Source organism: Rosa rugosa, chromosome 7, assembly GCF_958449725.1.
Source record: "Rosa rugosa chromosome 7, drRosRugo1.1, whole genome shotgun sequence".
Lineage (NCBI taxonomy): Eukaryota > Viridiplantae > Streptophyta > Magnoliopsida > Rosales > Rosaceae > Rosa > Rosa rugosa.
In genome coordinates, this window is record NC_084826.1 from 39,449,634 (window position 1) to 39,465,581 (window position 15,948).

Consider the following 15,948-nt stretch of genomic DNA (forward strand, 5'->3'; position numbering starts at 1 on the left):
GATTTCTTCCACTTGATATTTGCAGGCCTGACGGTTGAAAAATGGGAAGACAGTTAGCAGTATTTTGTTGGAATGAACATGTTGGAAAATAATGAATGGATTGCCAGCATGTACGCGAAAAGAGAAAGGTGGGCGGAGACATTTTTCCGAGACCATTTTTTTGGGGGAATATGTAGCACCCAAAGATGCGAGGGGATGCATAGAAATTTGAAAGGCGGTATTGGTGGTCGCATGAGGCTGTATCAGGTGTTGCCCCGGATGGAGAAAACCATTGACCGGATAAGGAATCGGGTCCAATATGATGATTACAGATCAGAACAGTTTTCCCCGGTGTACAGCACACACATGCGTAACTTGGAAGGGGTATAGGAGGGCTTTTTAGTCATGATGCATTCCTTTTAGTGAAGGATCAGATTTTATACAAGGCCAAGTTTGTAGTCGGGCTGAAGGAGATAAATACAGTAAACGGCCTATTTGTGGTTCCGATCAACCAATACGCAAAGCCGGAGCGGTTATAGACCGTGTCATACCGGCTTGATAAAGTGAATCCAAGTTTTGGCTGTTCTTGCAAGCTGTTTGAGTCGGATGGCATTCCGTGTTGCCATATATTTGCAGTAATGAAATGCGAATGGATTACATCATATCCAGCATCATTGGTTAATCAAAGATGGACCAAAGAAGCGGGGAGAAATCATAATATGGCTGGGATATCGGATGACAAGGGTGTTCAAGTTGCGAGATACGGTGAACTAATGACCAGTTTTGCTAAAATTGTCCACATTGCATCACATAGCGAGGAGGGGTACGATGACGTCAAGGAAGTGCTAAGCCGGCTTGCGATAGAAAGTGAGAAGTATCATCAACCCAACCCCACTGACCCCGAATCTGTTATTGATGGTTCAACCGGCCTGCACCCTAATGTGATAAGGGACCCTGTGCCTTGTAGGAGTAAAGGGTTGAAAGTTAAAACCGGTGTTGGGAGGAAGAAAACCAAAAAAAACTTTGACTTGCACACTTTGTCGACAAAAGGGCCACAACATGAGAACTTGCTTGGCTGGTGTTAATGCGAAGGATCAGAATTCAGGGAAGGAAAAAAAATGCGGGATTTAGGCCAACAAAGACAAACAGCGAGCAGGATGACATGAGCAATTGTGAGGCCGATGATAGCTCGGATAATGTTAACAGCAATAGAGAAGATGAGTGTAGCAATGACAGTGATAATGAAAACTGTTTCATCACGAGGAGGAAGCGAGGACCTTTGATTATGTGTCCGGTTCTAAGAGGGGTCAAGAGTCTGCAGACAACAGCAGCGGCCCCTCGATTACTTTAGACATTTCAGACATTTCCTAGAGCATTTGTAGTTATGGAGTTGGTCTGATGCAGGTAAACGTAACTTTTTGTTGTGAAGAAATTGGTTCCCACTTTTGTACCATGTCTTATGACTGTATTGGTGTTTATTGTTATGTTGTTAGTTAACATGATATCATCCTGTATTTAAATACAGTTGTTACGGTAGGTTGCAGTTATTTGCGGTGATTGTGTTTAATGTTGTCTGTGGCTGTTGCATATGAAAGTATGTTGATCTGATAAGCGAGAAGTGATTTAATATCGACACCATATGCAGGTTTTTGATGACTCTCCTGGGGCAATATCTAGATCGGTAAGAGTATGTTGTTCTGGCCTTATTGTTTCAACGCTTAGTTGTTGTAAACATGATATAATCGTATGGTATCATCGGTTATGGTTGTTTGTACCCGTTTGCGGTGATTGGGTTTAGTGTTGACTCTGCAACGATGTCTCCATGTTTGTTGAACTCATAAGTGATTTAATATGCAGGTTATTGATGATTTATAGTCGGACAATAATCTATATCGGTTGAGTGTTTTAGAAATCAGACACTGTTTATGAATTATGTTGAAGATGTGGGTGGTTTTGTTTGGGGGTTTTCTGAAGATGTCATTCTGGTTATGCTCCATATGTGGATGTATAAATATCGTGTATGAGGATATATAACTATATCGGTAGACCAACATTTTGTGTGTGTCACAGAGGTCCTGGTTATCCCATGACGCAATTCACTATGATTCGAATTGAAAGCAGTTTGGTGTATCTGCTATTGGTACGTTGCACAGTGAAAGTAATCCATTATGGACATCCGAGATTGGGAGGCTTAAATTGTATTTGCAACAGAGTTGTCTTCAACTGTTAATGGTGTAGTATGTTCAGGTCAATACGGAAATTAAGTTATGGCACTCTGAAAATAGTGCTTACAACAACAATAAACTATACTTGATAACCAATACAAACAAGAACTAATTGTCAGTACAAAATGTATTACTTAATTATTTTGATTAAGTGGTTTTAATCATTATTTTCTCAGCTTAATAGATGAGAACCGGATAAGATCGGTTACAATTAGAATATGAGGTCAAATGTATGGGCTATCGCACCTTTACTAGCTTCTAAAATATGGGAGGGCCTCATTGTTTTGTTGAGCTTTTGGCTTTTGGGCCATATTCTGAAATATAGAAAAAGTAAAAAAACCTTGTGACTGTCCTATCCCACGTCTCTCTAGTCTCCCTATAATTTTCATCTTGGAAACAAATAAATTGAATAATAGTGCAAAGCATCTCCGGCAAAGCATAAACATGCTAGTAGCAACTTCTCAGCTTCACCACTCCACCAAGGGTTACCAGCCCTCCCATCCCTTCCATATATACTACGACTCCACAACAGCCAACAAGACTCTTCTTTAATACAACTCTATATTTAAGCTTGCCAGGTGGTTAATACGTTTATACATTCATTTAAACTTACAAGACAAAACAACTGAGGAAATGATTATGGGGATGATTATAGTGTTAGGCTTACGGAAAAGTTGTAGTTTTAGGATTTAGGTCATTTTGGAAGATTCTGTGGGCTAAAACCACCATTAGCCTTTTAAGCTTGCCAAGTATTGTGAAAGTATTGTCATTTAAAATATTATTCAGTTTGGCCAAAATAACATACAACACTCTTGACAATCCTATTATTACTGATTTACAACAACTGTATATTTATAACATTGTCAAGAACTTTATGTTGTATTTGTATTTCATTCAATCTATGGATAGTACAACAAAGTGAGGCCCATCCTATCCCATGTTTTAGAAGATTGTAAATGCCATAAAAGAAGTAACCATCCTGAAATTATCCCAACAAAACAAACAGACAGTGGACATAATACACAATTCATTTCATTGTCTGCAATGAGCATACAGCATAGCTTTAACATTACTTTTGTGTTGCAGCAGAAACTTCATTGCACAACTGTTTTTCCACGGCAACACACTAACAAATACATCATGTCCCCCTATGTCAACTAGTGTTAGTACAGACATTAGTAATGTATTACCATAACCTTGCTAAAAAATTACCGACCCTGTTTCATCTTACTGCCCGGATTCATACTTCAGTGTCAATGCAGAACGCATTAGATATTATGAAGTTGAACTGAATTACTTACAAAAAGGGCTACACAAAAAATTGTAGGTCAGCTCGGTCCTTACCCCTACGAGGTGCCAGCTCAGTTCTTTTCCATTGCTGCACCGGGAGAGTTTCTGTTGCCATTTTTGTCAGTTACCTGTTCAGAATCTTCAGATATAATAATTGTTTCACTATGTTGTTATGTTTTCTTCAGTGCACCTCCCTTTCCCCTTCCAACTTTGCCCTTTGGCCCTTTTCCCGTCTAATGAAGCATGGATTGGTGAGCCTTGACATGCAAGTCTGTTATCTCATTCCTATCATGCCTTAAGTAGTCCAGCAGAAGCTTCGCCCGCTCCGTCTCAGAATGATATTGCATACACGTGTTAATTATATCAGCACATCATCTTACCAAGGCATTTTCAATGGAATTAAGTTATGAAGGGCACACTATGCCAAAAAGGCCTTCAGACGACACGCATCAGACGACATAAGTTTTGTTTTATGTCGTCTGAGTTTTTCAGACGACATAATTTTCTTTTATGTCGTCTGAATATACACTAAAACCATACTGGTTTAATTTGGAAAAATGGTGAGCATTCAGACAACACATTTGTGTAGTTGTAGAAGGTGGTGATTTCCTATCTCAAATTTGGAGGGATATCCAAATTGTTGATTGAGCATTTTCCCTCTCAAATAGCCACACCCTAATTGACTAGAAAATATTGTGACATTCAGACAACATTTAAATGTTGTCTAAATGTTGGGGTTGTTTTAAAATTTCCGAAGTTATTTTGACTTGTGCTATTTGACTTGTGCTATTTGACAGACATATATCCCTCGCAATTAAATCACTTTCAATTCGATCTGTCCTTCTCAGCTCGACCTAGAACGTTAACCCGCAAAAGCCCAAACACCAGCCTCGCTCTCTCCTTCTCAGTTAGCTCTGTCATATTTCGATCCTCACTCTCTCCTTCATCTTCTCACTTTCTCGATTCATCAACCTTAGTCTCTACTTCGTCTTTCACTTCCAGATTAATGGAGCTCTGCAGTGACCAGTAGATCTATTTTCGATTTAGATATCGGTAAGCAATTTAGGGTTTCAATCGTTTTTTAGTTTTGGGTTTCAACTGGGTTCAATCGATTTTAGTGTTTGATTTCGATTCAGTTTTTTCTGTTTCTATTTGGGGATGGGGCGATTGAATATCATTTTTCCTTTTATCCTTGATTCGGTGTTCCGATTACTGAAAACCCAGACCTCTCTCTCTCTCTCACTCATTCTCTCTCTCTCTCTCTCTGTGTCACCCTCCTTGACAGTAGACGGCGGCGGAACGGTGAAGATTCATTGACTCTTGTCTTGGTGCCAGTTTGCTTTGGAATTTTGTTGAAACAGACGAAAAGAACAGAAGAAGAGGAGGAAGAGGAAGAAGAAGAAGAAGGAGACGGGAAGAAATTGATGCTCGATTCCAACAGAAATTGAGTAAACTGATCATCCTAGGTATTCTATGATGGGTTTGAATTTGTTTGATTTCTTTTTTTGTCGGTCTCTCTGCTTTTCCATTATCATACATAATCATTTTGGTTTTTCCTGTTCAAGAACCTCTGGGAACATGAAGACGACTTGGTGTGATATCCCGTACCCGATTTTGAAGCCTATTTGATTTTCTATCTATGAGTTAGACCTTTTTATATATTTAATTCTTATTCTTTTCTTCCCACAGTTAGTTCCGTTATATATATATATATATATAGTTATTAGATAATGGTTTTAGTTTATCACTTTCGTTCTATTGCTCATTATATATGTTTTCCCTCTATTTCAAGAAGATTTTGATTATCTGTGTTATTTGCGCCTGGGCTTGTTTCGAAAGAGACGTGTTTGATTGTTTTGTTTTTTTTTATTCAGTTCTATATTTTGGGCTTCTATTAGCTGTGTCAATTTGTGCTTTTGATTGGGTTTTTTGTTGCTGAATTTCATATATTTTTGTATGAAGGTTTGAATAAAAACCTTAATGTTTAACAGTGTCTTACTAAAAGTGAAGAGTCCAAGCTAAGCAAGGATGACTTTAGCATGTGCTCTGCAACCAAAATGTAGAAGAGGTCCATGACTCCTGTGTGCGGCTGCGAGCTGCTGTAATTAGATCCCACAACCAATGTCTCCCCATCCCTTATTTTACTGGTATGTGTTTTTCACAATGACATATGTTTTTGACTCACGCACTGATCTTTAGCATACTGTATTAAAGTTAGTCTTTTTTGATTCATGAAACATGCACTACAAGCTGTGGCAGCTCTAGAAATTTCATTTGCAAACTGAATTTTTAATTTCAATATTTGCTTCTGAACATTGAAGTTTAGTTTTTGAGGAGCTAATGGAACACGTGAAGGAAAAGGAGGAGAAAGAAGCTAAAAGGTGTAAACGTCTTGCAGATGATTTCTTTCATCTCTTATCTTCTATCAAGGTCAAGGTGCAGCAGGTTGTGTGCCAACCTAAGATTTTTTGTGTTATATTTTTTATACTCTTTTTTTCCTGCACTATTGCCATTTTTCCTACATATCCTGTTTTAGGAGGTGAAGAGAAGGACACACTTTATTCATCAATCTGATTCATTATTTTTTACAGGAGATAACTCCATCTTCTAAATGGGAGGACTGTAAATCACTTCATGAAGTTAGTTCAGAGTACAGGTACCATTTTTTAATAACCTGAACCTCGATTCCTTTTTAGTCCAAATAGTTGTTATTGCTATCAAGGGTTTAGGGAAAATGAAGGAAGTTTTAAAGGAACTAGGATTACAAATATAAAGTGAGGTGTAAGTATCTCAATTGAATTGAATATGTTTGCTATAGCTCTCTCAGAGTTATCCTAGTTGCTATAGCAAACATATTCAATTCAATTGAGATATTTACACCTCACTTTATATTTTTAATCCTTGTTCTTTTCTAACTGTCTATTGCATGATTATGTTACAACTCTTGTTCAGTGCTATTGGTGAAGAGAGCTCTTGCAAGGAGATAATCGATAAACACATATCATTTGCACAGCCTTCTGGAATTTTATTATCTCCTGGTATTATAACACTTCGACACATTTCAAAACTTTCTATCATCATTTAAGAATATCATTTTTCAAAGGTCCATGTCCCTCTTCTAATTCAAACCACACAAGCTTGTTGACTCCAATTTAGTTACTGTTTTCTAATGAATTTTACCATCTTACTTTCAATTTGGCTATTGTACTTTGACGTTTTCAGCTTTTGTCAGTTGTCATGTATAAATTTTAAATGCAGGAAGCTCGCAGTAAGTTTAGTGTTGAAACTGAGCCTGAAACTGCAGTTCTTGTTAATATGTACCCCCTATTTACTTCAACACATTAGTCCCTTGATCTTGTTCTTCCATTTCGATCTGTGGCTGAAAATCAATTAAGGAGAAAAATATTAAATCTCGCTGCTTAAAAATAATCTATGTGCTTTAATGTTAATGTTATAATACTACATCATAGATTTGGTTCAACTTTGCTTGTGAGCTTGAAACAAAAGTCATCTTCTATTTTTGCTTCTGGCCATCAATATCCAAATGCTAAAGAGTGTATTTAAGGATGGTAGATAATGGCTTACCTCACATGGTAACTCTTTATTTGTTTGAAGACATGAATTTGTTAACAATTTATTTATCTTTTCTTGATTGTTTCATGCAGCCTGCATATAACAAGGATGATTTCTTTGACACAATTTAATGTAGTTCTCTTAACCGTGGAGCAAGAAATGGACATAGGTTTTCTGAGAGAATGAGGACAGATAGTGAGGTTTGCCAATTTATATGAATTTTTATTTATGATTACCAAGTGACAAGTCATAGCTGGGGGATGTGCTTATCTAATTAAATTTTTTTTTTTGGCAGACATTTGGCAATTTCCAGCAGAGATCTAATCTTGGTTATGGCGGCTATGGTCCTGGCCATAATAGCAACTTAACCACATTGAGGCTACCCTACCATTAAAGCTACATGCCTTGCAGTAAACATGATATGATGGCAAGTTCTTTTGCCCTCCCTCTTCTTCCTTTTACAATCTCTTTTTAGAAAGTTATTCTCTGTGCTATAAGGGTTCAGTTTATGTATTGGAAGCAGCTCTAGTGAGACAGTTGAATTTCAAACCATCTTTTAAGTCACTGGAGTTGTAAACGTAAATAGCTCAAATGGTTTTGTGATTGAATACCTTGTTTCTTGCAGGTGATTCCTTTGCCTCTTCCCCCTAGTGACACATCAACCAAAAGAATAGTATAGATAGATGGAACTAGTGAACAAATTGAAGTTGCTAAATAGCTGGTGAACTGCATAGATGTTTTTTCAAGTACAAAATAGATATATATTCTGTTAGTCATCTGACCTTAACTGATCAAAATTCTTAACATTATGATGTTGTGGTGGTATTATATGTATTGTTATTAACTTATTATCCGGGATCTCAAACTAATATGGAACTAGATTTGTAATGCTTTAAACTACAGAGTTTATTGATGTTGATTGACTGAATACAATCTCATGTATTGGTATGCAATGAAATACAATCATAGTTGGCATTGCATTCAAAAGCCCTAACAAAAAAATGATATGGCTGTCTTGATTTTCTATTTTTCATTTTTCATTTTTCTTTATCCGAAGCATATGAAAACTCCATTTTTCATTTCCCTATAGTAGTGTTGGTCTTTCCTGGATATATGTAATTTAATAGATTAGATTTGATAGGTGGTATTTCTGCATTGATATACCATGTTTTCAATTTCAGTACTGGGAGGACCATTCATAAAACATCATTTGACAGTCAAGTTACCGCTATGGACCATGCTCACACTGGACCGATCATTTTCTGTGGAGATGGGACGGTGTGTTATGGCCTATATTCATTGGCAGTTTTTTTTTTTATATATATTTTTTTATGAACTTGCATAACTTTTACTGATGTAGTCTATTGGATAATTTGTTGCAGGGGTTTATATATTCTGTCAGTATGAATTCTCACACAGGAGTATTATCCCGCTCTCATCGGCATTGAAGTAGCAGCAGGCAGAAATCTCCAGTCACAACTGTGGAGTCCTGAAGTTTTTCTCTGTTGGCTCGGGGCCCTGTGTTGCTGACATGTACTCAAGATGGAAGTTTGTCTTTCTTCAGGTTTGGTCGCAGAACTCGACGTTTTTTTACTTCCATTGTTTTTTTTTTTTTTTTTTTAAATACTGACAAGATGATTGGTTTGTCGTAGTGTTGCGCTGGAAATACAAGGTTATTTGGCTCTTCATTGCTCACTCAAATTAACTCCACGAATATACAATATCCGGGCTCTTCATGGGTTATGGAAGCTGCAGTAGTTATGGCACTTGTCCTTGCTAATGGGGGAGTAAGTAGTCTTAAACTAGCTATGCACTTCCAATTCAGGTCAAATTAAATATGAAGTGTAACTTATTCTGGAATGAAATGATATTCCAAGGTGAAGGTCCTGACTGGCAAGACTTTGTTGGGATTATTGTCCTATTAATAATCAATTCAACCATTAGTTTTGTAGAGGAGAATAATGCGGGAAATGCTGCATCAGCTCTTATGGAACGTTTATCTCCAAAGACAAGGGTATGTCTCTTTGATTGATGCCTTCCGCTCACAGATTTTGGCTATGACAGTTTTATGAGGTCTGTTGGTCATGTTTTTCTATAAATTAAGGTAGATCTTTTATTTGTAGCTTGTATCTTTTCTGCAGATGAGTTAAATGCCTCACTAAGCTGCACATGAGTTAAATGCAGACGAGTAGACCACCTACCAGATTTGCAGCAAAGGTTTTTGTTCTTTTTTCTGCAATATCTTGTTCCTCATTGAGAATGAAGACTAGTTGCTCTTGTAATATGCAGCATAAGTCTATATGGGGGTCAAGAAAGATTTGTGTCTCTGCAATGGGTCAGCAGGTTTGTGTCTCTGCAAGCTCACTGGCCATTCCGTTTTCTATGACCACTTCTATGATTTGGGTGATTCCGTTCATGATCAGATTGTGAAACTAGTACAGCAGTATAGCTAGCTAGTTCCTTTATTAACTTGTGTCTAGTAGAAATTTTTCATTCATTAAGCATTTAGACTTGTCTTCAGATCCAGATTAGTATATATGAGTTATTTTGAACTGAAGTTCATGATTAAGTTTGTGTACATGAGATACTAGTGGATTAATGGAAATTGCAATGAATGATTTTGAATGTGGATTTTATGGTTTCATACTTTCATTAATGGGCAATTTTAATTTCCAGAATGCATGCATACCAATTGTACAGGGGACTACTAAAATGTGTCATCACAAACTGCAAGCTACAACAAAAGCACACCAAAATGTGTGGTTGCAGCTGCACAGTGTATAACAACAACAAATAAGTGTGATTGGACGTGATTACAGACAATATAAAACACGTACTATTAGTGGTCCTTGTTATATTCAGACCACAAAAATTTGTCGTCTAAATAATCTCAAACGACAGTAAATTGTCGTCGTAATGAGATTGACATAACAGAAATCTATTGTCTAAACCATTTCCCAACATCACATATGTATAATTGAAAAATCTTTCACACAACACTTAAATGTCATACAAATCAACCATAGAACGACACTTAATTGTCCTCTGATACACTTTACGACCACATATAATTGTCGTGTAAAGTAAATTAGCACAACCTTTAAGTGTTGTTGTATGAGAGAAGACACTACATATGAGTCTTCATATTTCTTATTTAAGGGCATTCAGACCACACAAATAAGTCTTGCAATATGCTTCACAGAATAGTATTTCAAAAAATATGTCATTGTTTTGTTTATCAGACAATACAAAACCGTTGTTTGAATGCTTTTAAAGAAACAGATCACAATGTTCCCAAAATGCAAAACTCATCAGACGACACATTTTTTATGTCGTCTGAAAATTCAGACGACAGAACTCTTCTGTCGTTCGATACGCCCAAGACACGACATCGTACTAGACGACACATTTTGGTTCGTTCAGACGACAGAACAGTTTTGTCGTCTGAAGACCTTTTTGACATAGTGGCAATTGATTTTGAAGCTGTACATTTTCAGCCCAATCTGAACCGTAATGTTGCATATTCCGAACGACAAACACCCCACAATCTGTGGCATTTGGCTGTGTTGGACCACTTCCCCCAACAGTGAATGGAAGATTTCCACAGGCAAAGTCAGGATGGAGTTGGTCGGCAATGTCATCACCATATATTGAGTCCAGCATGTCCATCTACAAAACAGACATTGATGATTTAATGTACACCTATTAATACCACATACTTGATCTCTGTTAATACAGATTAGCTAACAGGACATACTGTCGACGACCGCTTTAATAAACACGACAACAAACTCACCACAGCACGTGAATCACGTCAGCGGAAAATGAATTTGTTACTGTCAGGTGCACTATCAAGTATCTCGGCTGTTGAAACGGAAAAAATCCACACACCCAATTATAACGAGGCCCGTCCACCGCAGGAAAATGTGAGTGCTTTATTTAAAATTAAAAGCCTCTAATTTAAAAAAAAAAAAAAGAAAAAAAAAAGAAGAAAATAAAGAATGGACGAGATTCATAGCTATTGGAACTCTAAGCAAAAGAAAAGGCTTAGAGTCGTCAAGCTGGCCTATTTTAGGTTTTAAAAAAACGTTTTCAGACTCCTAGCTTTGTCAAGAGTCTAGATAACAATGCAATTGTAAAGATAAGAGCTGCAGCCTTCACGGGTTTTTGGAATACAAGTTCTTAAACAATTTCAATTGGAGTGGAACTCCAAAACCCTCCGGGTTGATTACAAGCCAAACTCATCTATAGTGCAGTATATAAGCACCACATGAAGAGCAAAAAGAGGAGGACAACAGAGCACAGCAGCATGGAAAAGCAGAAGGAGAAAGCAGCTCGGAAGACAAAAGGTTCAGACCTCCCTTCCATCGATCTCCACAACCTCTTCTTTTCTGTTGCAGGCCCTCCCACAACGACACCTTCGGGTGTCAATGATGTCGAAGACAACATGCCGGAGCAGCGTCTCCGATGAACCATGCCGGAGTAGCGTCTCCGATGAACCATGCCGGGCAGCGTCCCGATGAACATGCCGGAGCAGCGTTTCCGATGAACATGCCGGAGTAGTGTCTCCGATGACCATGTCGTAGCTGCCTGCTTCACCGAGCTCACTCTCAGCAACAACAAAGCAAATTCAAAATCGCTGGGGTTGACGAAGGTGCTAGGCGAAAACAAAATTAAGATTCCAAAAGCCATGCCACAGGCTCTGCCTGTCTGTGAAACTTGAAGTGAAGCAAGTATAGTAGGTGTCTCTTAAAATAAAAGACAAAGAAACAATAATATGAATGATATTGTTCGAAGTTGAAAAATTGGCGGTGGTCAACTTTGCACAAAGCAAAACAACAAAATATATATAAAGAAGCCATGGAATACACGAGATCAGTATGGTGTTGATGTGGCCAAAATTCTTCAATGATGGTATCTGCACGAAGCCTTTGTTAATAAAATGCTAGCAAAGCAATTGAATGGCTCAGAAGCAATAACTACACAAAAAAGAATGAAGAAGCGTTGACAATGTGATAAACAAATAGCCATGATCATAAGCACCCCTGAGAATCAATCCATGGTTTATTTGACACACCTCACACAAAAAACAAAAGCTGTGATTAAACAATGGAGGTTTAATTAAATATATGAACATGACAAAAAGATGATAAGGCTTGAATTTGGAAGAGGTGCCGCCATCGAAAAGCTAAAGAAGAAAAGCTGGGCGGTGCAATTCCAATCAATTATGAAAGTTCAATCAAGGTGAATGAGACAAAAAAAGCTGGAGCATGCTTTTGGAGTGCAGCAATTCAAAATGTATGTTAAAGCAAATTGTAACTCGGCTACAGCCTTGTGTGTCCTTCTCTTTTAGCACCTGCATGCAAGCAAAAACCAATGGACTTGATTGATCGAGAGTTGTCGGTGAAGGCTCGTCTTTGATCAGGGATAATTGTTAGGTGTCCACTGCCTCTTTCAAATTCGCTTCAACCAAAGTTCAACACCAAGAAGCAATTTCGAAGCCCCCAGAGTGACTGATAGGGAAAACCAAAAAGAAAGTTTCAAAATTTTGAGTTCTTCCTATTCACAAACCGAACTAAGGGATAAAGTGCACTCACCCTATTCTGTGCGTAGAGTCAATGAGAAGCTCCAAGCAATGAAGTCTCCCAGTTGCTTTGGAAAAGCTTAGGCTCATCTCCAACTCCAGGTCTAAGTGAGATTGCACCTCCAAATCCCTCATCGATCAGTACGAGTGGCCTTGTTCCATTTTTGACATCGCCTCCAGTTCGCCTGGACTTGGAAAATGAAAGAAACAAGTAAAGAAGTCAGAGAAACAAAAGAGCAAAATGTTTAGCTGTTGGGTGCCCATAGCAATTTGCGGCCTAAAACATTCGAAGGCTGCTTTCGGGTTCCAGACGAAAATTTAAAAGTGTGACTCGGAGTTTACTTGACATTACGAGTGCCCATATCAAATTTGGGCGGACCAAGCGACATAACCCTCAAGCAAAGCCCACGTCCAAATTTGGACCCATTTGAGGAAATCGGCGAAGCTTGACGCTACGGGTGTCCAAATAGAAAAATACCCGAATATTGGTTTCTTAAAAAATGCTTCGAAACCCAAAATGAAAATCCTTTTGGTACAAAACCAAGGAAAAGGCAAATACCCAAAATCCACAAAAATATGAACTACAAGGGTTTGATCCCTTCACAGGGTATGTAGGCAATCTAGTGACCCACTAGATGCAACCACAAATTCAAATCGAATCCTTGACTCCACCAGTCAAATTCACCCAAACACCAGAAAAATAAAATCATTCCCAAATTATCCAAAAGCAAATGCAAGGGCTCTAAACCCTCACAAATATCCCAAACACAAATCCAAAAATAAATGGGTCATCTACCCATTTAAATCCCAAATGCTGGAACTACATGTGGTTTGATCCCGCAAGGGTATGTAAGCAATCTGGAATCAAATAATCTAGATGTAACCGCATCCTAAACACTATTCCTATTCCAAAAATCCAAGCCTTCCGATGGGTCATTCACTCATTGGAACTCTTGAACTACGAGTGGCTTGATCCCTTCCCGGGTACGTAGGCAACCCATTCCAAAATTCGGGTGCAGCCGCAAAAACAAACAACCACACATTGGTTTATTTATAAATGGAATCAAATGGTGTTCCTTTGTAACAAGGGATTGTAATTAAGAGACACATTCTGTCTTGAATGGGTCGAACCCGAAATAATTAAAACTCTGTTCTGTTAATGAATACGAGTGAAATTACGTTGGGTGACATTTTACACTTTGTGCAATTTTTTAACTCAACATCGGCATATCTGTCCCTAACATGAACCACTAATAAATACCAATGGCCAGCTCTACCATTTTCCCCCTCCTCATGCATTGGAATGAATATCTGTGCAGTGAACCAGAACGACTTTGTTACCTTATTATATTACACTGTTTTTCATTGGTGAATACAATTGCAACTAAAAGCAGACTTTGCATTGAAAAATTACGGTTACCTTGTCACAAGTTCCAATCCGGCCCCTAAATCTCTACATTGCACCTATTGTTATGGTGTGGCCAATCCATGCTTCATTACTCATTGACACGTCCTTTTTTGAAGTGGAGCTGCGCTGCAAATCCATGATATGCATACATTGACAAAACAATAAGGCGGCCATTTTGTTTGCATCGATGTTGGGTGACGTAGAATTTCCATTTAACATTTAAACGAATGATGTAGTCTCATCTTACCCCAAAGTAGCTTGTCAAATACCAGTTATTAAGTCTGTAGCCGTTGAGGTAGTTTGCGAACGTATCAATCACCTACAGTGAGTGTAACGAAGGATTTAAACCACAACAGCCCAAATACTTGACATCAAACCAACACTGATATTTACAATCCTCAAGGTAACATAATAACATGTAACAGTACAGTTCAAACACACCAATAGCAGACATCTGTGGTTGGGGGTTTCATTATAATTCACCACACTTACCTGGCCATCAACGTATCCCCTTGGTCCAAGACATTGCATGTCTGTTCTAGTAACATGCATACCATCAGCCATACAAACGACCTCACTGTAAAACATAGCGACAGCGAGTCATTGATAATAGTCGAAGTTTGCTGAAATAATACCAAGTACGAATTTATAAGTACTGCAAAGTTATTGTACCTAAAATCGGGCTCTGTTAGGGGCCTTTCCATAAAGATATAGTCAAATAACTTAACATCCTCCTTTACAACTTCAAAATTGAGCATGAATGGTCCTGCATGTCTTGTCGAACCGGTGTTTTTACCCACCATATTCCTTGTCCTTTTCGGCACTTTTGTTGCACCCTTTACCTCTTCCCAAAAAAGTGCACGGCCGAGTTTCTTTGGAGGTACATCGCGCTGGCGTTTATTTCCCTCATTTTTGTTTCCCTTTATAACCTTGGTTTTCAGGATCACCTTCTTTTTCATGGTCCCTGTCTTTTCTGCAGGTGGGCTGACTGACCAATCTGATAGAGGGACACTACATTTGGGGCCAATTTCTTTTTCCTGGACCTGCATATGGTTTAAACCAAATGTGGCTTCACAGTATCAGCAATATTATACAGTCAATCAGTGACTATGTCACACACAATGTCCCCTGTATCCCTATTTCACATTACCATTTTGTGTGAATTTTATATTCAAATCAGCCCTTTGCTTGTATGTTAGTTTAGGTACAAATGGACTGTTTAATTATTCATGAAAAATTACACATGTACTGGAATAGAAGACATTATTTGCCAACATACCTCTAATCGGGTTCCTCTTTTTCCACTCACCCAATTCCGATCCAACACTCTCCGTAGCAGATCCTCACCACGCATGTGGTTTGATTTTGGGGAAGTCATTCCATTCATGTAGCCGCTACAGTTTCTACCTTCGGTTTTTGGATCATCCATGCATCCATTTTTACCGTACGTGCTGCTTCTAACTTCGGTGACTGGGTCATCCATGCAGCCATTTTGACGGTAGGCCCTGCTTCGAACCGCAGGTACTGGGTCATCCATTGAAAATATTTGACGGTATGTACCCCTTGTAACATCCCTCATTGGGTCATCCATGGGGCAATTTGGCTGGTAGTTTCTTCCCGTTCCATCATTGTTGCACTGCTGCAACAGTTCTTCAATAATGGTTGCCGCAGTTTCACGTCCAACCTTTTCATCATTCATTGACATTATGCATGTCTTCAGCCCTTCCACAATTTGGCCCAGGTTGTCAATTGTTGGTTGCACCTTATCGAACCTTTCATTCATCATTGCCACAGCATTCTGAACTGATTGCATCTCCGCCCACACTTGTTTCATTGGGGTCTCCTGCTAGTTTGATGGTCCGCCTGAACACATATATCTGTCGCCCTCC

At 38.5% G+C, this 15,948-nt stretch overlaps 1 protein-coding gene and 1 long non-coding RNA gene across 5 annotated transcripts; both read left to right on the plus strand.

The window, feature by feature from the left end:
* Window positions 1-5,817: 5,817 nt before the first annotated feature.
* Window positions 5,818-7,938, plus strand: LOC133719913 (pre-mRNA-processing protein 40A-like). 4 transcript variants are annotated; one of them, XR_009851541.1, is made up of 4 exons: window positions 5,818-5,939; window positions 6,086-6,150; window positions 7,160-7,267; window positions 7,363-7,938. XR_009851541.1 is itself a non-coding variant. In XM_062146101.1 (3 exons), the coding sequence occupies exons 1-3, from the start codon at window positions 5,835-5,837 to the stop codon at window positions 6,577-6,579; spliced, it is 303 nt and encodes a 100-aa protein (XP_062002085.1). In that variant the 5' UTR covers window positions 5,824-5,834; the 3' UTR covers window positions 6,580-6,809. The 4 variants fall into 4 exon arrangements, 2 of the variants coding, with proteins under 2 accessions (XP_062002085.1, XP_062002086.1); XR_009851542.1 differs by having other exon boundaries at window positions 5,818-5,924; XM_062146101.1 differs by lacking the exons at window positions 7,160-7,267; window positions 7,363-7,938 and adding an exon at window positions 6,447-6,809 and having other exon boundaries at window positions 5,824-5,939.
* A 966-nt stretch (window positions 7,939-8,904) lies between these two features.
* LOC133719718 (uncharacterized) lies at window positions 8,905-9,709 on the plus strand. The gene is made up of 2 exons (XR_009851404.1): window positions 8,905-9,081; window positions 9,209-9,709. It is a non-coding gene; the product is annotated as an uncharacterized LOC133719718 (long non-coding RNA).
* The last annotated feature ends 6,239 nt before the right edge of the window (window positions 9,710-15,948 follow it).

Bases quoted from the DNA above. Each gene is read 5' to 3' on its own strand.
- LOC133719913 (XM_062146101.1), top strand. From the start codon at position 5,835: ATGGAACACGTGAAGGAAAAGGAGGAGAAAGAAGCTAAAAGGTGTAAA. The intron at 5,940-6,085 runs GTTGTGTGCCAA...TATTTTTTACAG, and splicing joins TCAAGGTCAAGGTGCAGCAG to GAGATAACTCCATCTTCTAA. The intron at 6,151-6,446 runs GTACCATTTTTT...ACTCTTGTTCAG, and splicing joins GAAGTTAGTTCAGAGTACAG to TGCTATTGGTGAAGAGAGCT.